This window comes from Oncorhynchus clarkii, chromosome 26 (genome assembly GCF_045791955.1).
Source record: "Oncorhynchus clarkii lewisi isolate Uvic-CL-2024 chromosome 26, UVic_Ocla_1.0, whole genome shotgun sequence".
Taxonomy (NCBI): Eukaryota; Metazoa; Chordata; class Actinopteri; order Salmoniformes; family Salmonidae; genus Oncorhynchus; species Oncorhynchus clarkii.
This window is the reverse complement of record NC_092172.1, coordinates 34,003,992-34,028,448: the sequence shown is the minus strand read 5'-3', so window position 1 is coordinate 34,028,448 and position 24,457 is coordinate 34,003,992. Positions and strand designations below refer to the sequence as shown.

At 43.9% G+C, this 24,457-nt stretch overlaps 1 protein-coding gene across 4 annotated transcripts in view; it reads left to right on the top strand.

Moving 5' to 3' along the window:
* Positions 1-24,457, top strand: part of LOC139384481 (cell migration-inducing and hyaluronan-binding protein-like) — a 176,285-nt gene that overhangs the window by 111,938 nt on the left and 39,890 nt on the right. For all 4 annotated transcript variants that reach the window (XM_071129267.1, XM_071129266.1, XM_071129268.1 and 1 more), the window contains exons 12-14: positions 7,992-8,161; positions 13,117-13,326; positions 15,641-15,846. In XM_071129267.1, the coding sequence (XP_070985368.1) occupies positions 7,992-8,161; positions 13,117-13,326; positions 15,641-15,846 (586 nt within the window). The remainder of the gene's footprint in view (positions 1-7,991; positions 8,162-13,116; positions 13,327-15,640; positions 15,847-24,457) is intronic.

Sequence of the window (24,457 nt, the reverse complement as noted above, 5' to 3'; positions counted from 1 at the left end):
TTCAATCTATTTTAATGAAAGGTAGACTCTGGCTCATCACTAACCCCTTTCAACTTCGATCTACCTATTCATTTCATTTCTGTATTTATTCATTCCGCTCGTAGCCCTCCAGTGATGCACAATTAGAAGCTCTTGTTGTGGATGTCTAAAGAGTTAGGCAGAGGCTAGTCTACCCAAGGCTCTGATGAAGGCCATGACACCAAAACATAAGCCTGTTTGGATAAAGGTAGGCAGTCAGTTAATAAGTTATATACAGTGTGTCTGCTATTTCTGTCTTGCATGTGGGCGTGGCCAGTGCGTAGAGAGAGAGAGAGAGAGAGAGAGAGAGAGAGAGAGAGAGAGAGAGAGAGAGAGAGAGAGAGAGAGAGAGAGAGAGAGAGAGAGAGAGAGAGAGAGAGAGAGAGAGAGAGAGAGAGAGAGAGAGAGAGAGAGAGAGAGAGAGAGAGAGAGAGAGAGAGAGTCTTTTAATTGGAAAGTGTGTGTGTGTGGCTAATGATGCATTTTCAGGGACAGTTGATAATGTGTCTCTGCATGTGGTTCACAATAATATTAATGTGTATATCCAAATTAAATCTTTTGACCATGGTAATCTCAGACAGGCAGGCAGTTAGGCTGGCAGACACAGTTATACAAACAGTCACAGACAAATTCTCATTCCTAATAGGGTCACGGTATGTTCTCCAACTCTCTCCGTTCGTCAGTGGAGGATGCACTTCGTCAGTGTTGTCAGGGGAGCGCCAGTAGCAGGGCAAAAGGTGGCCGTGATTCTTTCCAACGGCTCCCTCAAGGCAGACCATTTCAGAACCAACAGTACCCAGGTATCTACCTCTGCCTGTCTCCTCCGCATCATTAACATTTGGGAGAGATGGGGGCAGGAGCGGAGGAAAGAGAGAAAGAGGGCGGAGAGAAGGGGGGCCGGGGGAGAGAGACAATGGGTGCGAGATTGCTGTCAGTCTTTATTGTACTGATGAGTAAATCCTGAGAAGTGATCCAGTCACTTTCTTTGTGCACAGAAAGGTTTTATCAGTAAAGGAGGGTTGAGATGCGTGGGTGACCAGCTGTGTCTCTGATTCTTTTACTGTTATTTTTCATTTAATTCCCTTTCTTCTTCTTTTTCTTCAATAACTCTTTGGCATTTAATGACTGTAGTGTTTGTGTCTAGTGTGTGGGCGGGCAGTAGGAGCTGTTCTTTTCTTAGATTCCTCTCTTTTTGTTTTGTTATTTTTTCATGTTTTTCTCCTCTTAAGAAATCATGTAATATGATGCCATTAGTGAGGAGAGAAGACTGAACCTGGGGAAAGTGAATGTTCTGAACTCATTAATATTTCTTTAGTATCTACTTGGGTCATTAGATGTCACAGACAGTGGGCTGTTCTTGTCACAACCTCTCCTCTCACTCTCTAATTTCCTCTCCCCCTTTCTCTCCTCTCATCTCGTGATGTGTATATTCCTCTCCTCTCTCCATCCCCCTCTAATAGTTGTCATCTGTCATATATCTAGCTCCCCAGTAGCTGGACTGGCAGACTCATTCTGTGACCTTTAACACCCAACATCATCATCTTCCTCAACCTCCCTCCATTAAATCTCTTCCCATGTCTCACCCTTTCTCTCTGTGTGTTTGGTCTGCGGCCCTGCCAACTACAGAGTGGTTCTGGTGACAGCTGTGAGGTGTTGACATCTTCAGACTAAAGGGAGATGTCTGAAGAGACAGACAATCACATTCAAATACAGACAAATCCTTCACAGACCGATTCCTGTGTGAGTGAGTGACGACATTCTGTGACCAATGTGTTAAATTTAGGCACACAGAAACCACTGGGTTCAATCCCAGTGTGGGGCACTAGTTTTTAATGTTGTTTTTTGCCCCTAGTGGCCGGTTTTGATGCTGTCTCCCAACTTCTAGAGGACCTGCACAAATGTGGAATTTTGCTTGGAAGTGATTCCTCTACACACACACACACACAAAAGCACGCACTCTAGTTTCTCTCCCTCCACTTTCAGCCTAAAAGGCCTTCTAAAATCACAGGGCAATTTTCTCCCACTAGTGTAAAATTGACTCTAAAGAACAACACTAAAACATTCTCTGGTTGCCTTCTGAGAGTGATGGTCTCACATCTTCCAGGCAAGTGCTTTTGTGTGTGTGTGTGTGTGTGTGTGTGTGTGTGTGTGTGTGTGTGTGTGTGTGTGTGTGTGTGTGTGTGTGTGTGTGTGTGTGTGTGTGTGTGTGTGTGTGTGTGTGTGTGTGTGTGTGTGTGTGTGTGTGTGTGTGTGTGTGTGTGTGTGTGTGTGTGTGTGTGTGTGTGTGTGTGTGTGTGTGTGTGTGTGTGTGTGTGTGTGTGTGTGTGTGCGCGTACATACAGTGTGTGTGTGTCAGGGAAGATTTAAATGTATCAGACATATGGATTGGGAGCATAACCCATTAGGGCTTCCACCCACGAAGCCAGCACCATCAATAGACGAGGGATGTTGACCAAATGAGCCACATTTACATGTCCTTAAAAACAGCCTAACTAATTACAAACAACTATTCCTTGTGTTTGGGTGTGTAGAATATGCTAAACTTTAAGCCTATTGCTTTATTGGTTTTTACTTTTCTAAAACAATAATTGTCCACCTCATGGTTCAGCAGTCAGAGCACTAAATGCATCAGGGCATTGGATGCATAGACCTATAGGTGTAGGTGTCCACTGTATGATATTAATATTAATATATACACTACCGTTCAAAAGTTTGGGGTCACTTAGAAATGTCCTTGTTTTTGAAATTAAAGCAATTTTTTGTTCATTTAATATAACATCAAATTGATCAGAAATATAGTGTAGACATTGTTAATGTTTTAAATGACTTTTGTTGCTGGAAACGGCTGATTTTCAATGGAATATCTACATAGGTGTACAGAGGTCCATTATCAGCAACCATCACTCCTGTGTTCCAATGCCATGTTGTGTTAGCTAATACAAGTTTATCATTTAAAAGGCTAGTTGGTCATTAGAAAACCCTTTTGCAATTGTGTTAGCACTGCTAATAACTGTTGTCCTGATTAAAGAAGCAATAAAACTGGACTTCTTTAGACTAGCTGAGTATCTGGAGCATCAGCATTTGTGGGTTCGATTACAGTCTCAAAATTACTTCTGAAACTTGTCAGTCTATTCTTGTTCTGAGAAATGAAGGTTATTCCATGCGAGAAACTGCCAAGAAGCTGAAGATCTCGTATAACAACAGCGCAAACTGGATCTAACCAGAATACCTTTATTTAACTAGGCAAGTCAGTTAAGAACAAATTCTTATTTTCAATGATGGCCTAGGAACAGTGGGTTAACTGCCTTGTTCAGAGGTAGAACGACAGATTTTTACCTTGTCAGCTCAGGGATTTGATCTTGCAACCTGCCTCCCCATAGAAAGAGGAGTGGGAGGCCCCGGTGCACAACTGAGCAAGAGGACAAGCACATTAGAGTGTCTAGTTTGAGAAACAGACGCCTCAAAGGTCCTCAAGTGGCAGCTTCATTAAATAATACCTGCAAAACACCAGTCCCAATGTCAACAGTGAAGAGGTGACAGATAGTCCAGTGTCTGTGTTCTTTTGACCATCTTAATCTTTTCTTTTTATTTGCCAGTCTGAGATATGGCTTTATCTTTGCAACTTTGCCTAGAAGGCCAGCATCCTGGAGTCGCCTCTTCACTGTTGATGTTGAGACTGGTGTTTTGCGGGTACTATTTAATGATAGTACTATTTAGGAAGCTTAGGGCTAGCCCCAGAGATAGAGATATGCTTTAAGACAACGACATTAAGGTATTTATTCTTGTCAGTTAGCATACTGCATCTGCTATACAGATATTGGCATACAGAAGAAAGCTAATTCGTTAATTTTCGGAATATTTTGTATCAAGATCAGCATTATATTGTTATATTATAGTAGTAACTCTGGTAGGCCTGAATGTTCAATCAGAAAAATGTCTCAACAGAATTAAACAAAACATTGTTTGCATATTTATATTAATACATAGGTATAGAATAATAACTATAATATACAGTAATAATAATGATAAAACAAATTATTATAAATACACACAAAAATAAAAACATATTTAAAGGTCCAAAATGGCATCCTACCTGAATAGCCAGTTGCACAGTAGACTGCATTTGGCCGCTTCAACATCCATCTCATCTTAGTTCACTACAATATTCAAACTTGTCCATACAGAGGACATTTCCCTTGTAGCTGGGCTCCAGACTAACATGTTACCATGGTGACACTGGTGACACTAAGTTTTTCAGTTGGTGGCACAAGCCCATGATTTTGGTGGTACAATCAAAAACATTTGCGGCATTACGCAATAGAAACAAATTGCTGTAAAATTCACAGTGCTTTATTAAAAAGTGTGTTAGGCTACTGAGATGTTGTTGAAGAAATACGTTGTTTCGTCATATTTTCATCTTCTGATTCTAAATATTTGAATGACCAACCTAACCCAGTGATTGTCATGCATTTTGAGCTGACAATTATGATATTGTTATATTTTACTGTTAAAACAGTGCTCAGAATTTTCTGATTGTATTTCTTTCAATAGAGATTAATTTGCATCTTAATGTGCTCTAATATTATAGGCCAATTTATTGGGGCAAATTCACCACCTGAGTAAGTGTAAAAACAAAACCCAACTACTAGGTCACTATCTCTACAGATAATACCGACCGCTGCTATGACAGTACATTTAATGTAAAAACAAAACCCAACTACTATGTCACTATCTCTACAGATAATACCCACCACTGCTATTACAGTACATTTAATGTAAAAACAAAACCCAACTACTATGTCACTATCTCTACAGATAATACCGACCGCTGCTATGACAGTACATTTAATGTAAAAACAAAACCCAACTACTATGTCACTATCTCTACAGATAATACCGACCGCTGCTATGACAGTACATTTAATGTAAAAACAAAACCCAACTACTATGTCACTATCTCTACAGATAATACCCACCACTAGTAACCATGTTTTAATCTAACAGTACTGTCATGTCTTTGGCATCATTAAACTGAAGACTGTTGTTTTATCAAATCAATTCTCTGTAATTATTTTTACGTGATTAAACTAATCACGTAAATGTAATTAACTAGGAAGTCGGGGCACCAAGGAAAATATTCAGATTACAAAGTTATAATTTTCCTAATATAACTTTCAGATATTTTAATATCTGATCAATTAGTCTTCTAATTAATGAATTATTCTTTACCTCACGTTAGTCTCATTCCAAACGTCATAAATTGTTGGTTATCTGCACAAACCCAGTCTTCACTATGAATCATCCATACATCAATTGTCTCAATCATTTATTTATTAACTAACTAAATGATCACAGAAATGTATCAACAAACAAACAAAGTAGATATGGTTACAAGGAAATGATAGGGTATGTGCCCTAGTGGGCTTAACCGGTATGGCGGCTTGGTAGACAAAGGGACTGAGAAGGGCACGAAAGACAAAAGACATTACATAGTTGATAATTATAACAATTGAAATACTAATCCTTTGCACATGAATGCTCACTCATTCGGGAATAATTGCAATCAATATATATATTTACGCCCAGTGTGTTGTCGTGATCTCTGTTGGAATCGTCCTTCTTTCTGTTGGAAGTTCATCCGCTCATTATTCGTGGTTAGAATGGATACTTCAGGGGCCTCCCGGGTGGCGCAGTGGTTAAGGGCGCTGTACTGCAGCGCCAGCTGTGCCATCAGAGTCCCTGGGTTCGCGCCCAGGCTCTGTCGTAACCGGCCGCGACCGGGAGGTCCGTGGGGCGACGCACAATTGGCCTAGCGTCGCCCGGGTTAGGGAGGGCTTGGTCGGTAGGGGTGTCTCATCGCGCACCAGCGACTCCTGGCTGGGTGCGCTAACCAAGGTGGCCAGGTGCACGGTGTTTCCTCCGGCGCATTGGTGCGGCTGGCTTCCGGGTTGGATGTGCGCTGTGTTAAAGAAGCAGCGGCTTGGTTGGTTGTGTATCGGAGGACGCATGACTTTCAACCTTCGTCTCTCCCGAGCCCGTACGGGAGTTGTAGCGATGAGACAAGATAGTAGCTACTACAACAATTGGATACTACGAAATTGGGGAGAAAAAGGGGTAAAATTCAAAAAAAAAAAAAAAAAAAAAAAAAGAATGGATACTTCAGAGTCCCATTCAGAAATGTTGTTATAGTGGGTATGAAATTATGTTTCGGCGGTTGTCGGCCTTCGCATTCAATGGTATAGAATTCCTAGCTGCAGACTAGTAATTAGTATCAAAGATTTGCTCTTATTCTCAGATTTATGGTCTCTACTCAATCCCTCTAGGTAATCTTGGATCTCCACTCAAACCATATCTCCCTCTGTGATCGAGGTACTGGTCTAAAGGGAAATTCCCAAGGAGGGGGTTATAGCCAGAACAGTAGAAAAGGGCTGTCCCATGACACCAGATCAATGTCTGTGCTCATGGGGCGGGCCTTTGACTTAGTTAAACTCCAAAGGAAATTGGGGTGTCCTTGATTAAACAGTTTATAATAATAATCATTTCCCAAATAGTTTCATTTTTACTCATTCATTTTATACAACAATTAGATGCAAGCCTCACAACTGAGACTCTTGTATAAACAGAGTGATGGTAATGATGGAGAAGAGGTTCCTTTGTTCTCCTTTGAAACCTCTCTCTGCACTCTGGCCATGAGGAGAGAGACTCCTCTAGGAATTTATGACCTGCGATAACAGAGCCTGGGTGTATTGGGAAGAGAGAGAGGTGGTGCGAGAGAGAGGGGGATGGTGCAGAGAGAGGAGGATGGTACTTGCTATCCCCAAAGAGGGCCACGTCATGACAGTACATTTAATGTAAAAACAAAACCCAACTTCTAGGTCACTATCTCTACAGATAATACCCACCACTGCTATGACAGTACATTTAATGTAAAAACAAAACCCAACTACTATGTCACTATCTCTACAGATAATACCCACCACTGCTATTACAGTACATTTAATGTAAAAACAAAACCCAACTACAATGTCACTATCTCTACAGATAATACCCACCACTGCTATTACAGTACATTTAATGTAAAAACAAACATCTATGCACTCGCAATGGTCAATCCACATTTAGTGTGCTCCATATCTCACAGCCATATTGAATGTCTTGTTTGCAGAATAGTTTCATAGCAAATATCTTGTTTGTAAAATAGTTGCTTTTGCGCTCGAAGAAATAAAAAGTATATCTACAGAAAGCTGAGAACATCCTCTCTCCACCTTTGACAACAGGATAGCTGTGTTTTCCCCACAATTGGATTTAAAAGTGTTATACATAACTTTTCTTTCTCCTGGAGCATTTTTCCCTCTGAAAAGGAGAGAGAGAGTGCCTCGCTCAACATAGCAGCAGGCCCCAGCGAAACAGGGGCAGGTAGGCAGACACTTTCATTACAGGAATCATGAGGATAATGTAATTTACTGTTTCACCAAATCATGGTTTCACCCTCATAAAAACGAAGACGTTTTGAGTGAGGTAAAGTAATGTGCAGCTCGCACAGATGAGACCAATACATGTTTTAACTCGCCCAGCGAGACTAAATGGTGGCAGTCTGGCACCCCGCCATGTAGGCTTTTCACTACTCTCTAATTTTCATTTTACTTCGATGAAAAAAGGCTCCATCTTCACAATCAACAGTATCTTAGGCCAAGGCTCCTCTCTCACTCTCCTCAGCAGCAGACCAGCCCCGGACAATTTGGCTGACTCCAATTTTATCGGCTTTTCATTTATTTTATCGGCCAAAAGCCGGAAATTACCTGCTAACGGAAACCCTGGTGTGTGTGTGTGTGTGTGTGTGTGTGTACATGTGCATTCGTATGTCTGTGTGTGTTGCCAGATGTGTTCTAACACTTTGTGTGTGTGTGTGTGCTGCAAGGTATGTTCTAACTCTTTATGTGTGTGCGTGCGTGTGTGCTTGTGTGTGTGTGTAGGTAAGCCAGTGTTCCTCCACATGGGTGAGGAGGTGGATGGGGTGGACATGCGGGCAGAGGTCGGCCTGCTGAGTCGCAACATCCTGGTGCACGGCGAGATGGAACCTGGTTGCTATGGCAACGAGGCCTGCAAGTTCTTCGCCTTTGACACTTTTGGAGGACACGTGAAGGTAATTTAATTAATTGTTCGAATCTACCCCTCCAATCTATCTATTTATCCCTCTATCTACACCTTTACTTTATTCATCCGTCCACCCATTCATCCTCTCTTCATCCTTCCATAAACCCCTACATCTTCTCTTCATCCTTCCATAAACCCCTACATCTTCTCTTCATCCTTCCATAAACCCCTAAATCTTCTCTTCATCCTTCCATAAACCCCTACATCTTCTCTTCATCCTTCCATAAACCCCTACATCTTCTCTTCATCCTTCCATAAACCCCTTCATCCTCGCTTCATCCTTCCATAAACCCCTACATCTCTTCATCCTTCCATAAACCCCTACACCTTTACTTTATTCATCCGTCCACCCATTCATCCTCTCTTCATCCTTCCATAAACCCCTACATCTTCTCTTCATCCTTCCATAAACCCCTACATCTTCTCTTCATCCTTCCATAAACCCCTAAATCTTCTCTTCATCCTTCCATAAACCCCTACATCTTCTCTTCATCCTTCCATAAACCCCTACATCTTCTCTTCATCCTTCCATAAACCCCTTCATCCTCGCTTCATCCTTCCATAAACCCCTACATCTCTTCATCCTTCCATAAACCCCTACATCTTCTCTTCATCCTTCCATAAACCCCTACATCTTCTCTTCATCCTTCCATAATCCCCTACATCTTCTCTTCATCCTTCCATAAACCCCTACATCTTCTCTTCATCCTTCCATAAACCCCTACATCCTCTCTTTGTCCTTCCATCTACTTTCATCTTTTATTTATCCTTCCACTGATCCAAACTTGTAGATATTGTGTGTAGGGCTTAACTTCCTTAACCTTTTACAGCGGTGGGCTAAATCAAGGTCACACAGAGTGTTTCTTGGTAGTCTTAAACAATTCTACTTTGAAACAAAGTATACACCTCACACACATGGTTATGGGATAAAAAAAGAAGACACCTGTACCATGTCAGATATACAGTTGAAATGTGTTAAATGTTGAGTTTGCATCCCAATATTACACTTCAAATGCATTACAGACGACTGAAATATAACAAAACCGTTTGACATAGAAACACCGGATTTTTGGTGGGTTTTTGGAATAATGTTTATTAATTATGAATAATATTCGTAACCTTCCACCCATGAGGCCTCAAGGTCATTGAAAGGGCTACAGTCTGTAGGAAAGGGCTACAGTCTGTGAGGTTACCAGAGTTTTGCAGCCCTGATCATGTCTTTCTGGTCTGTTTATTCAGTACCTTGAGGCCTTCACCAGAAGAAATGGGCTATTGTTTTGGGCTATACTGTCCAGTTAACATAAAGGTTACATTAAGAAACTGAGCTCATCTATTGTCCTTACAGGTTAGGTGAGGGTAAGGGAAAAGTTTCTAGAGTTTAGTTATAATCAGATGTTTAGTTAGAAAGTACAACCCTTCCGTCCCCGTCTAGCATGGCTAGACGCCCAGAGTCTGGGGAGCACAGTTAGGACAGAGAGGGCTGAGACTGTCACACACGCCAGCCAACTAGATTATTACAGTAATGATCTGGTTTGGGTCATGACTGTCGTCAGATGACATATGGTGACGCAATCTGTCAATGACATCTGTAATATCATCGTTAAGACAGTGGTATGTCGGCTGTCATTAGGCCAGTGTGATTCTATGACAGATAGACAGGCAGACACACACACACACACACACACACACACACACACACACACACACACACACACACACACACACACACACACACACACACACAGCACCATAACAGCTATGGATAATATCAATGCCAAATACCAACCCTGATTTAAGCAAGCAGGCAGGCTAAGGTTTGCACAAATAAACAATTGTCACTTTGCTGACAGGGAGTGTCACATTGGGAGAGTTTCTTGTATTATGTTGTTTGCCATTACTGTAATTAGGTTTGGCAGAACATTTCCAATGAGTGAAAGTTTCTTGGAAGCTCTTTTGATTGAGTTCCGTCTAAATGAAGGCACATTTTATTTACAGCACAGGAACAAAGTGTGAAGCGCAACGTAGGAAGGAGATAGACAGACAGACACACACACACACACACACACACACACACACACACACACACACACACACACACACACACACACACACACTGGCATAGTCTTTAGAATGAGTTGGACTGCATCCTGTTCAATAGACAGCTGTTTATTGAAGCTGTCAGTCATAGGACCTGGGCTGTGTCCCAAATGCCACCCTATAATAGTGCAGTACTTTTGACCAGGAAATGCAGGGCTCTCATTTGGGACGCAACCCAGGAGAAGATCCACAGCTAGTATGGAATGGAGCCACGTCCATCTCCACTGCCTGCAAATTCTTCCCATTACATTCTAGTCAACCACATTTTAATGAAGAATTCTGGAAACGATTTGATTAGTCTCTCATGCATGGAAACTCTCGCTATCTTTTTATCTGTCTCCTACTCAATCTCTCACACTTTCACTGCTTCTTTCACATTCAAATTCTCCTGTCTCACTCTCTAGCGGTCTCACTCTCTAGAGGTCTCACTCTCTGGCGGTCTCACTCTCTAGCGGTCTCACCATATCGGTCTCACTCTCTAGCGGTCTCACCATATCGGTCTCACTCTCTAGCGGTCTCACTCTCTAGCGGTCTCACACTCTAGCGGTCTCACCATATCGGTCTCACTCTCTAGCTGTCTCACTCTCTAGCGGTCTCACTCTCCTGCGGTCTCACTCTCTAGCGGTCTCACCATATCGGTCTCACTCTCTAGCGGTCTCACTCTTTAGCGGTCTCACTCTCTAGCGGTCTCACTCTCTAGCGGTCTCACCATATCGGTCTCATTCTCTAGCTGTCTCACTCTCTAGCGGTCTCACTCTCTAGCGGTCTCACTCTCTAGCGGTCTCACCATATCGGTCTCACTCTCTAGCGGTCTCACTCTCTAGCGGTCTCACTCTCTAGCGGTCTCACCATATCGGTCTCACTCTCTAGCGGTCTCACCCTCTAGTGGTCTCACTCTCTAGCGGTCTCACTCTCTAGCAGTCTCACTCTCTAGCGGTCTCACCATATCGGTCTCACTCTCTAGCGGTCTCACTCTCTAGCGGTCTCACCATATCGGTCTCACTCTCTAGCGGTCTCACCATATCGGTCTCACTCTGTAGCGGTCTCACTCTGTAGCGGTCTCACTCTCTAGCGGTCTCACTCTCTAGCGGTCTCACTCTCTAGCGGTATCACTCTCTAACGGTCTCACTCTCTAGCGGTCTCACTCTCTAAATCAAATCCAATCAAATTTATTTATATAGCCCTTTGTACATCAGCTGATATCTCAAGGTGCTGTACAGAAACCCAGCCTAAAACCCCAAACAGCAAGCAATGCAGGTGTAGAAGCACAGTGGCTAGGAAAAACTTCCTAGAAAAGCCAAAACCTAGGAAGAAACCTAGAGAGGAACCAGGCTATGTGGGGTGGCCAGTCCTCTTCTGGCTGTGCCGGGTGGAGATTATAACAGAACATAGCCAAGATGTTCAAATGTTCATAAATGACCAGCATGGTCAAATAATAATAAGGCAGAACAGTTGAAACTGGAGCAGCAGCACGGCCAGGTGGACTGGGGACAGCAAGGAGTCATCATGTCAGGTAGTCCTGAGGCATGGTCCTAGGGCTCAGGTCCTCCGAGAGAGAGAAAGAAAGAGAGAAAGAGAGAATTAGAGAGAGCACACTTAAATTCACACAGGACACCGAATAGGACAGGAGAAGTACTCCAGATATAACAAACGGACCCTAGCCCCCCGACACATAAACTACTGCAGCATAAATACTGGAGGCTGAGACAGGAGGTGTCAGGAGACACTGTGGCCCCATCCGAGGACACCCCCGGACAGGGCCAAACAGGAAGGATATAACCCCACCCACTTTGCCAAAGCACAGCCCCCACACCACTAGAGGGATATCTTCAACCACCAACTTACCATCCTGAGACAAGGCCGAGTATAGTCCACAAAGATCTCCGCCACGGCACAACCTAAACACTTTCACTGTTTCTTTCACATTCAAATTCTCGTGTCTCACTCTCTAGCGGTCTCACTCTCTGGCTGGCACACTCTCTGGCGGTCTCACTCTCTAGTGGTCTCACTCTCTAGTGGTCTCACTCTAACGGTCTCACTCTAGCGGTCTCACTCTAGCGGTCTCACTCTCTAGCGGTCTCACTCTCTGGCGGTCTCACTCTAGTGGTCTCACTCTAACGGTCTCACTCTAGCGGTCTCACTCTCTAGCGGTCTCACTCTCTGGCGGTCTCACTCTCTAGTGGTCTCACTCTCTAGTGGTATCACTCTCTAGCGGTCTCACTCTAGCGGTCTCACTCTCTAGCGGTCTCACTCTCTAGCGGTCTCACTCTCTGGCTGGCACACTCTCTGGCAGTCTCACTCTCTAGTGGTCTCACTCTCTAGTGGTCTCACTCTCTAGTGGTCTCACTCTAGCGGTCTCACTCTCTAGCGGTCTCACTCTCTGGCGGTCTCACTCTAGTGGTCTCACTCTCTAGTGGTCTCACTCTAACGGTCTCACTCTCTAGCGGTCTCACTCTCTGGCGGTCTCACTCTCTGGCGGTCTCACTCTCTAGTGGTCTCACTCTCTAGTGGTCTCACTCTAACGGTCTCACTCTCTGGCGGTCTCACTCTCTAGTGGTCTCACTCTCTAGTGGTCTCACTCTCTAGTGGTCTCACTCTAACGATCTCACTCTCTAGAAGTCTCACTCTCTGGCGGTCTCACTCTCTGGCGGTCTCACTCTCTAGTGGTCTCACTCTCTAGTGGTCTCACTCTCTGGCGGTCTCACTCTCTGGCGGTCTCACTCTCTAGTGGTCTCACTCTCTAGTGGTCTCACTCTAACGATCTCACTCTCTAGCAGTCTCACTCTCTGGCGGTCTCACTTTCTAACTGTCTCAATCTCCTACTCTCCCCACATATCTCCCTCCCAGGTGGAGCGTGGCTTTAAGTCTGTGCATGTGTCCGGTGTAGAGCTGCAGCACATGGGACAACAGTCTATGGGTCACTACCCTGTCCACTTCCATATGAACGGAGACGTGGACCAGAAGGGAGGCTACGATCCCCCCACCTCCGTCAGCGATCTGTCCATCCACCACACCTTCTCCCGCTGTGTCACTGTGCACGGCTCTAACGGCCTACTGGTGAGTTATATGCATGCACACACTTGGACATTTGGTTCCATACATTTGAGTGTATAAAAGTGCTGCTGGTCGGCCATTCAGTTGTCACGACGACACCCGCCTTCGCCCAGCCTCTCCACCGTGTGTGTGTGTGTGTGTGTGTGTGTGGTTAAAGAGGTCTTCTGTTAGATCAACTGTCTTACCCCAGCAGAACCCCAAATATAAGCTCTATACCAAACAAGTGGCAGGGTGACAGCTGTTTTTCGGATCCCAGGTGTAAAGTCATTGAACTGAACCAGTAGGGTTAGCACATTCACAGAAAGATTTTCCAACCTCACTTGACAGGTTTCTTCCGTTCACGGAGGCACAGAAAAAGTACAGTCAAACACATCCATTTTATTAGCGTTACTCTCTAAGGGCTGTAGCTGAGTTGTTGAGAGACGTTATAACCCTCCACATCTTGGGTTGAAAAATTCTGCTAACTTTCCCCAAATTCCCAGGTTTTTCAGAAATCCTGATTCCGGGAATCTTTGAACCAGGACTTCTAGAAAACCTGGTAATTTTGGGAAAGTTGCTGGAATTTTGTAACCTTATCCAGGTTGAGCTACAAGGGTTTCAGGAAACTTACCTGTGGTGTCATTTCACTGTCTTTGCTAAAAATCCGAGCCACCTACGGAATTCTAATGATGATAATAACCATATTCATGATTATGCATGTTGCTAATTACTGTTGTGAACCCAGGGACATGATGATCTGTGGACGTTACAGGGTCACAGACAGAGCAAATAAATAGAATTACGCACAAAAGAAGATAATTGCTTCTAGCTAGAATTCTATGAGAACAGTCTGTCGGAGACTAAGGTGGGATTGTGTGTGTGTGTGTGTGTGTGTGTGTGTGTGTGTGTGTGTGTGTGTGTGTGTGTGTGTGTGTGTGTGTGTGGGCTCATGCAAGCTCATCTTCGCCCAACCTCGTGCACGTGCGTATGTGTTGGAGGGTTGTTAAAGGTGTCCTGTTGTGTTGCCACGGCAATCAGAGAATCTATCCGTTGCCATAACGAGGAGATGTGCTGTTGCTACCCAACATGGCGTATCTAAACCAAGGCTCCTGAAAATTGGGTACAAACTCGATAGAACACAACTGTGTCCTGTCACTCTTCAGGCGTTAGAAGGAAATGGAAGATAGATGGTGAGATACTGAATTCTCTGAGATGTTATCTCTCTGCTTCGGCTTCGGCCCAATTAGTACCCTATTCTATTCCCTACATAGTGGAATAGGGGCCCTGGTCCCTATGGGCCCTGGTTTAAAATAATGCACTAGATAGAGAATAGGGTCCCATTTGAGACTCAGGCCCTGGTCTCCTCAGGCCCTGGTCTCCTCAGGCCCAGGTCTTCTCAGGCCCAGGTCTCCTCAGGCCCTGGTCTCCTCAGGCCCTGGTCTCCTTTCCTTCATCAGATGTCAGAATATCTCCATAGACATGAAGACGGGGGTTAGCACCACATGATTTAGCTCAGCAGGCTAATACAGTCTTTAGTTTGGTGAACTGTTCTCAAATGAGGAGACTTCCAGGAACCAATCGCAAAGAAGAGGTGAGATAAGCTAGCTAGCTAGTGTGGCAGGCAGAGTAATATCTTTCTTTAAATGGTGTAGCTCAGTGGAATGATGTGTTTCACACCATCTGCTGAGATTGGGGTTTTAGCCCAGTGCAGATGACAGAGAAGAGACATAGAAGGAAAACCACTTCCTTCAGACATGCATCTGTGCCATTCAAAATAAATGTGTGCATGGTTTGTCAGGGTTGGGGTTATTCCTGTCAATTCAGAAAGTAGGACTAAACCAAATTCCAATTCCAAATGTTCCTCATTGAAAAGCATTGAAGGTATTGGAATTGGAAATTCTGCGTACTCCTTGAATTGACTGGAATTTAAATGGAATTGACCCCAACCCTGGTGTTTCTCTCTCTCTCTCTCTCTCTCTCTCTCTCTCACTCTCTCTCGCCCCCCTCTCTCTCCCCCACTCACTCTCTCTCTCCCTCACTCACTCTCTCTCTCCCTCCCCCTCTCTCTCTCCCTTCCTCTCCCTCCCGCTCTCTCTCTCTCCTCCTCTCTCTCTCTCTCTCCCCCTCTCTCTCTCCCTCCCCCCTCTCTCTCTCTCCCCCCTCTCTCTGTCCCTCCCTCTCTCTCTCTCCCCCCTCTCCCTCCCCCCTATCTCTCTCTCTCCCCCCTCACTTTCTCTATCCCTCCTCTCTGTCCCTCCCACCTCTCTCTCTCCCACCCTCCCCCCCCCCCCCCCTCTCGCTCCCCTCTCTCTCCCTCCCCCTCTCTCTGTCTTACCAGGTAAAGGACGTGGTGGGCTATGATGCTCTGGGACATTGTTTCTTCACTGAGGACGGTCCTGAGGAGAGGAACACTTTTGACCACTGCCTGGGGCTGATGATCAGAGCTGGTACCCTGCTGCCCTCCGACAGGGACAGCAAGATGTGTCGCGATATCACACAGGGAGCCTTCCCCGGATATGTGGCCAACCCACGACAAGACTGCAGGTAGAGGAGATCAATAGAAGTGTCCCCTAGGTTCAGATCTAGAATCAGTTTCCCTTCACGCAATCCAAACCTTAAATATTAGTGGGGAAGATGCAAAACTGACCCAAGATCAGCATCTAGGGCTGACTTCACATCTACATATATAGATACACGCAAATGTAAGAGGGATATATACAGTCAGCAACAGGTACACACACACTTATCTCTTTAGCATGTCTGCTGCGTATAAATAGAGTCCTCTGAACTGATATGTCTGTCCCCGTGGTAACCTGCTATCTCTGGTGTTAGAGAGACAGAGTATGATTAATGCATAAGAGACACGCTCAGCCAGAAGATACATCACTGCAATAAGACTGAGCTTTACCCTATCTTACCTTAAATCACACACACACGCACACACACGCACATACACACACACACACACACACACACACACACACACACACACACACACACACACACACACACACACACACACACACACACACACACACACACACACACACACTGCTTATTACCGACTGATGTTCTCTATTCCCTTTGCAAAACCAATTAGGTTGTGATTCTAAGGCTAGAGGTTTGGCTAAAAGTCTGGATCCTACATTCATTTGAGTGTTAAAATCGACAACTAGAGTTTTCTCTAGTTGTCGGTTACAAGGGCTGCATCCCAAATGGCATCCTATTCCCTACACAGTGCTGTCGTGTGTGTTGTTTAAAGAGTTACTCTTTCCCGAATTTAACTCTCTTCATATATTTTCATATCTTATCGATTACAGTCACTTATTCATCTATTACCTCATCAGTCATATTCCGAATGTCGCAAACTCTTGGATATCTGCACGAACGCTAGCATAAATTATGAATCAGCGATATACCAATTGGCTTTATTACTTATTTACTAAGTAACTAAATAATCACACAGAAGTACATAAACACACAGGATAGGTTATACATTGGTTGCTAACATGATAGAATGAAAAGTCCCTAGTGGACTAAACCGATATGACGGCTTGTTACACCAAATGAAAAGGGAGGGGCATGTGAGAAAAAGCGGGAGAAAAGACAAAGGACTCTACTATCGTACACAGCTGGTAACTAGGCTCATGGAAATGCTAGTACTTTGCACATGAACAGCCACTCATTCGAAAAGAGGTTGCATTTGACATATTTACGAGTATATACCTTTGTTGTCTCTCTGTTGAAATCGCCGGTCCGTCTGCTGGAGAGTCAGTCGACAGAAAGTCTCTGGTTTGTCCACCAGAGATCAAAGTCTTTCGTAGTTGTAGCTTGTTCCCTTTGTTCTCGAAGGGTCTGTTAAAATGGATACGTCAGGCGTACATAGGAAATGTTCTCCAGAATGGATCTTTCAGAGTACCACCCATTGGTTCTCGATTGCATTTACCAGACTAAAGTACCTAAAGAGCTGCAGAATGAATGTTCCTGTGTAGTCTTTAGTTTTGTAGAGATGTTCTTCTTCTCCGTTGAGGTTTCAGAGGTCTAGCCATTACCTCCCTCTCAGCTCACATTGTTGGTCTCGTTGGCCTAATGTGCATTTTGTCGGAAGTGGGTTTTATACACTCTGGAAAAGGGGGGCGTTCCATGACGCCGATGTAATGTCTGCTCACGTGGGTGTGACTTCATATGAAAAAAAAATGATCCTATTACACAGATAGTTTCATATTTAATCATATACGTTCCCCCACATTTGGATGTGACCCTGACAACTGGGAAATATACACATTCAGAGATACACTTATGTTGTTATACTGTCTTTAGGTACGTCACAAATTATTAACAAATTCTACAGGATTGTTCTTTAAATACCCATGGACCATTCCAAATGTTTGGGATATAGAAATACTGTTTAATTATTCAGCCTTTTAGTGTTATCGTACTGCAACGTCCCTCTCTGTGGTAACAAAAGGATTTAACTCAAGTTTCTGAGAGTAGGGAGAGAGAGTTTTCCTGCAGGTATTTATGACCATCATAAAACTGTAGAGAGAGGGGGGGGGCACCTATGATCCTCCCCCCAAGGGCATGCCATGACAGTGCAGTAGTTTTGACCATGGTCCTAAGAGTCCTGCAGGGTCAAAAGTAGTGCACTATATAGGAGCTTGGTCAAAAGTAGTGGACTATGTAGTGAATAGGGTGCCATATGGGACACAGTCCAGGAATTTGCCTTACATTACATTTCATTGAAAAAAATGTAAGATCTAGACACCTCACTGATAAGCAGACCGGTGGAGACATTAATACTGCAAAGCCATGAGAGAAGGTCACGTTAGAGTATGTGTGCCTTGCCTCTCCTCTCCCCACCTTTCCATTCCACCCTCTCCTCTCCTCTCCTCTCCTCTCCTCTCCTCTCCTCTCCTCTCCTCTCCTCTCCTCTCCTCTCCTCTCCTCTCCTCTCCTCTCCTCTCCTCTCCTCTCCTCTCCTCTCCTCTCCTCTGTTCGTCATTACCATACTCCTAAGGAACAGCCTCCATAGGAATTCATGGGAATTTACACTATTTCAATGTTATGCTTCAAGGACAATGAAAAATAAAACATATGTATCATCCAAAAGCTGTAGTTGTTGAAATGAAAACATGTTGATCACCTCTCTACACTACAAAGCAACAATAATGTACAACTAGAGAAGTTCATCCATAATAATATGTTTTCAGTATTGCTGACCGATTTAAGATCAATCTGATGTAAAGTAAAGCCGGTAAAAATGAATTGCAATGACTCTTAGTACAATAAACCAATGCACAATATTTCTTATTTCTTCAACAGTTGTGACTATTAGAAAATCCAGAAGAACAGCAGTTCAATTGCACACATGAACCACCACTTCATCCATGCTTAATAACATCAACAATGGATTATCGTTTTGTAATATATTTACATGCGTTGCTATGGTTACACAGTACCAAAATCTGAGCAGTTTGTCTCTCAAAATAGACCAAAAAGTATATGTTCTACTCTAATAATTTCAACACTTCCATATGAAATGTCGTCCCTCATCCCTTTAATCAGCGCTTGCTGCATACATATGTTTCACATCGTGCCATTGTTGACAAGTTGGGTATTTTAATGTGGGGATCTAGTTTTTCCCTGATTCACTTCCATTAATCAAAGCTTCGAAAGGAGGAGTTTAATAATAGAGGCTCTTACTGGCCAAGACACAGCGTCAGCTACCCAGGGTTTATATACATCATTGAATGTCACCTACCAAAACGTATGAGGTAACAGAATTACTTTTATATATCTCCTCCCCTCCCTCTCTTTCTATCTATTCTCTTTTCCCACACATCTTCTCACATAGACACAGTACTATCTCCCTCTCTCCACCTTCCCTATTCCCCGACTACTGTCTTCACCCTCTCTTCCCATCTCTCCTCTCCCCTCTCTATTGCCAGACTCCTCCTCTCCTCTCCTCTCCTCTCCTCTCCTCTCCTCTCCTCTCCTCTCCTCTCCTCTCCTTTCCTTCCCCCTCTCATAGCACAGAGGGAGTATTAACTTAAAATGCTGAGAGGAATAAAGCAACAAATGACTGTAGAGAATATCTACTAAATAACAGTTACAGAGTAATCTATGCGTTCACTGCACTTCCTACAGTAATATACACACGCACACACAAACACACACACACACACACACACACACACACACACACACACACACACACACACACACGCGCACACACACACACACACACAAACACTCAGATGAACATTTTATTTTAAAAGGCACATAACACCTGCACTTAATGCCTGTAAAAAGAGAGAAAGAGGGAGGAAGGAGAGAGATGCTAGAGAGAGAGAGAGGGTTAGAGACAGAAAGGCGAGATGTGAGAGAAAGAAAGAGATGGAGGTGAGAGAGAGAGAGATGGAGGTGAGAGAGAGACTTGTTGGTAGTTATTGCTAACACTGCTGTGACAATTCTCACTCATTACCCAGAGCTGCTTATACCACACACACACACACACACACACACACACACACACACACACACACACACACACACACACACACACACACACACACACACACACACACACACACACACACACACACACATACTACCGTCTGAAAGAGTGTATTGTGTACTCTGCTGTGCATATGCCTGTTGTCCGAACCTCTGGCAGTCTCTATGGGGGTGCCACAGGGTTCAATTCTCGGGGCGACTCTTTTCACTGTATACATCAATGATGTCGCTCTTGCTTGGTGATTCTTTGATCAAATCAAATCTGTTTATATAGCCCTTCGTACATCAGCTGATATCTCAAAGTGCTGTACAGAAACCCAGCCTAAAACCCCAAACAGCAAGCAAAGCACAGTGGCTAGGAAAAACTCCCTAGAAAGGCTAAAACCTAGGAAGAAACCTAGAGAGGAACCAGGCTATGAGGGGTGGCCAGTCCTCTTCTGGCTGTGCCGTGTGGAGATTATAACAGAACATGGCCAAGATGCTCAAATGTTCATAAATGACCAGCATGGTCAAATAATAATAATCACAGTAGTTGTTCGAGGGTGCAGCAAGTCAGCACCTCAGGAGTAAATGTCAGTTGTCTTTTCATAGCTGATCATTAAGAGTATCTCTACCATTCCTGCTGTCTCTAGAGAGTTGAAAACAGCAGGTCTGGGACAGGTTGCACGTCCAGTGAACAGGTCAGGATTCCATAGCCGCAGGCAGAACAGTTGAAACTGGAGCAGCAGCACGGCCAGGTGGACTGGGGACAGCAAGGAGTCATCATGCCAGGTAGTCCTGAGGCATGGTCCTAGGGCTCAGGTCCTCCGAGAGAGAGAAAGAAAGAGAGAGAGAGAATTAGAGAGAGCATACTTTAGAGAGAGCATTCACACAGTCACACAATTAGAGCATTCACACAATTAGAGAGAGCATTCACACAGGACACTGGATAAGACAGGAGAAGTACTCCAGATATAACAAACTGATCCTAGCCCCCCGACACATAAACTACTGCAGCATAAATACTGGAGGCTGAGACAGGAGAAGTACTCCAGATATAACAAACTGATCCTAGCCCCCCGACACATAAACTACTGCAGCATAAATACTGGAGGCTGAGACAGGAGAAGTACTCCAGATATAACAAACTGACCCTAGCCCCCCGACACATAAACTACTGCAGCATAAATACTGGAGGCTGAGACAGGAGAAGTACTCCAGATATAACAAACTGATCCTAGCCCCCCGACACATAAACTACTGCAGCATAAATACTGGAGGCTGAGACAGGAGAAGTACTCCAGATATAACAAACTGATCCTAGCCCCCCGACACATAAACTACTGCAGCATAAATACTGGAGGCTGAGACAGGAGAAGTACTCCAGATATAACAAACTGATCCTAGCCCCCCGACACATAAACTACTGCAGCATAAATACTGGAGGCTGAGACAGGAGAAGTACTCCAGATATAACAAACTGATCCTAGCCCCCCGACACATAAACTACTGCAGCATAAATACTGGAGGCTGAGACAGGAGAAGTACTCCAGATATAACAAACTGATCCTAGCCCCCCGACACATAAACTACTGCAGCATAAATACTGGAGGCTGAGCCAGGAGAAGTACTCCAGATATAACAAACTGACCCTAGCCCCCCGACACATAAACTACTGCAGCATAAATACTGGAGGCTGAGACAGGAGAAGTACTCCAGATATAACAAACTGATCCTAGCCCCCCGACACATAAACTACTGCAGCATAAATACTGGAGGCTGAGACAGGAGAAGTACTCCAGATATAACAAACTGACCCTAGCCCCCCGACACATAAACTACTGCAGCAGTGTCTTTGATCCACCTCTACGCAGACGACACCATTCTGTATACATCTGGCCCTTCTTTGGACACTGTTTACACACCTCCAAACGAGCTTCAACGCCATACAACACTCATTCCGTGGCCCCCAACTGCTCTTAAATGCTAGAAGAACTAAATGCATGCTCTTCAACCGATCCCTGCCCGCACCCGCCCACCCGACTAGCATCACTACTCTGGACGGTTCTGACTTAGAATATGTGGACAACTACAAATACCTAGGTGTCTGGTTAGACTGAAAACTCTCTATCCAGACTCACATTAAGCATCTCCAATCCAAAATGAAATCTAGAATCAGCTTTCTAATTCGCAACAAAGCCTACTACTTGCACATAAACATAAACATCTGCACATTTATCACTCCAGTGTTAATGCCAAATTGTAATTATTTCGCCTCCATGGCCTATATATTGCCTTACCTCCCTACTCTTCTACATTTGCAAACACTGTACATATATTTTTTCTATTGTGTTATTGACTGTACGTTTGTTTATGTGTAACTCTGTGTAGTTGTTTTTGTCAGTGCTTTGCTTTATCTTGGCCAGGTCACAGTTGTAAATGAGAACTTGTTCTCAACTGGCCTACATGGTTAAATAAAAATAATATTCCCCTGTCCGCTGACAGACGGCTAACATGTTCCCCTGTCCGCTGACAGACGGCTAACATGTTCCCCTGTCCGCTGACAGACGGCTAACATGTTTCCCTGTCCTCTGACAGATGGCTAACATGTTCCCCTGTCCGCTGACAGACGACACAAATGCAGGGTTCTTCAGTAATGTACATTGTCACTGAACAAAATCAGACAGCATATCCCAATCCTAAAAGCTAAACTGAAAGCTTTTTATTAATCAGTTACAGTATTCATTGTCTTTCATTTTCTTTCTATGGTGTCTTTTGCTCAATCTCGTTCTCTGTCCGTTTATTTTGAAATACCCCAAGCTCAACAAAGACAATTACACCTCTCTGTCTCTGTCGTTCTCTCTCTCTTGTTCTCTCTCTCTCTCTCCTTCTCTCTTTATCGCTCTCTCACTCTCTCTCTCTCATTCTCTCTTTCTTGCTCTCACTCTCCTGTCCCTCGTTGTCTGTGTTGATTATAGAGTAGACTGTGATTAGGGCTAGTAGAGACCTTGATTACTGATGACCTGATTTGCTTTCATGTTTTTGAAAGGCAGCGACGACCCCTTGTTTAGTGTGTGTGTGTGTGTGTGTGTGTGTGTGTGTGTGTGTGTGTGTGTGTGTGTGTGTGTGTGTGTGTGTGTGTGTGTGTGTGTGTGTGTGTGTGTGTGTGTGTGTGTGTGTGTGTGTGTGTGTGTGAGACAGAGCACTTAATTTATTTATATATATATATATATATATATATATATCACCTTTATTTAAGCAGGTAGGCCAGATGAGAACAAGTTCTCATTGACAACTGCGACCTGGCCAAGATAAAGCAAAGCAGTGCGACACAAACAACAACACAGAGTTGCACATGGAGTAAATAAACACACAGTCAATAATACAATAGAAAAGTATATATACAGTGTGTGCAAATTAGGTAAGATTAGGGAGGTATAAGGCAATAAATAGGCCATAGCGGTGAAATAATTACAATTTAGCAAATGAACACTGGAGTGATAGATGTGCAGAAGATGAATGTGCAAATAGAGATACTGGGGTGCAAAGGAGAAAAAAAATAACAATATGGGGATGAGGTAGTTGGATGGGCTATTTACAGATGGGCTATGTACAGGTGCAGTGATCTGTGAGCTGCTCTGACAGCTGATGCTTAAAGTTAGTGAGGGAGATATGAGTCTCCACCTTCAGTGATTTTTGCAGTTCGTTCCAGTCATTGGCAGCAGAGAACCGGAAGGAAAGGCGGCCAAAGGAAGAATTGGCTTTGGGGGTGACCAGTGGGTGACCAGTGAGCTGAGATAAGGCAAAGCTTTACCTAGCAAAGACTTATAGATGACCTAGAGCCAGTGGGTTTGGCGACGTATATGAAGCGAGGGCCAGCCAACGAGAGCATACAGGTCGCAATGGTGGGTAGTATATGGGGCTTTGGTGACAAACCGGATGGCACTGTGATTGACTGCATCCAATTCGCTGAGTAGAGTGTTGGAGGCTATTTTGTTAATGACATCACCGAAGTCAAGGATCGGTAGGATGGTCAGTTTTACGAGGTATGTTTGGCAGCATGAGTGAAGGATGCTTTGTTGCGAAGTAGGAAGCCGATTCTAGATGTAATTTTGGATTGGAGATGCTTAAAAACCTGTTGGATATACCCATCCCGGATCCGGGAGAATTGTCATCAACTGACATAAATATTACTAGAAAATATGCATATTCATGAAATCACAAGTGAAATATATTGAAACACAGCTTAGCCTTTTGTTAATCACCCTGTCATCTCAGATTTTGAAATTATGCTTTACAGCCAAAGCAAGACAAGCATTTGTGTAAGTTTATCAATAGCCTAGCATAGCATTATGCCTAGCTAGCAGCAGGCAACCTGGTCACGAAAATCAGAAAAGCAATCAAATTAAATTGTTTACCTTTGATGAGCTTCGGATGTTTTCACTCACGAGACTATAAATATTATTTTTGTAGCCGAAATAACTCTGTTAGTTCTTCACGTTTGGCTGAGAATTCGACAACATGGCAAACGTTGTTTATAATCAATCCTCAAGGTGTTTTTCAAATATCTATTCGATAATATATCAACCGGGACAGGTGGCTTCTTAGTAGGAAAGAGAGAAACAATGGCCGCATTTGTCTTTTACGCACAAAACACTCT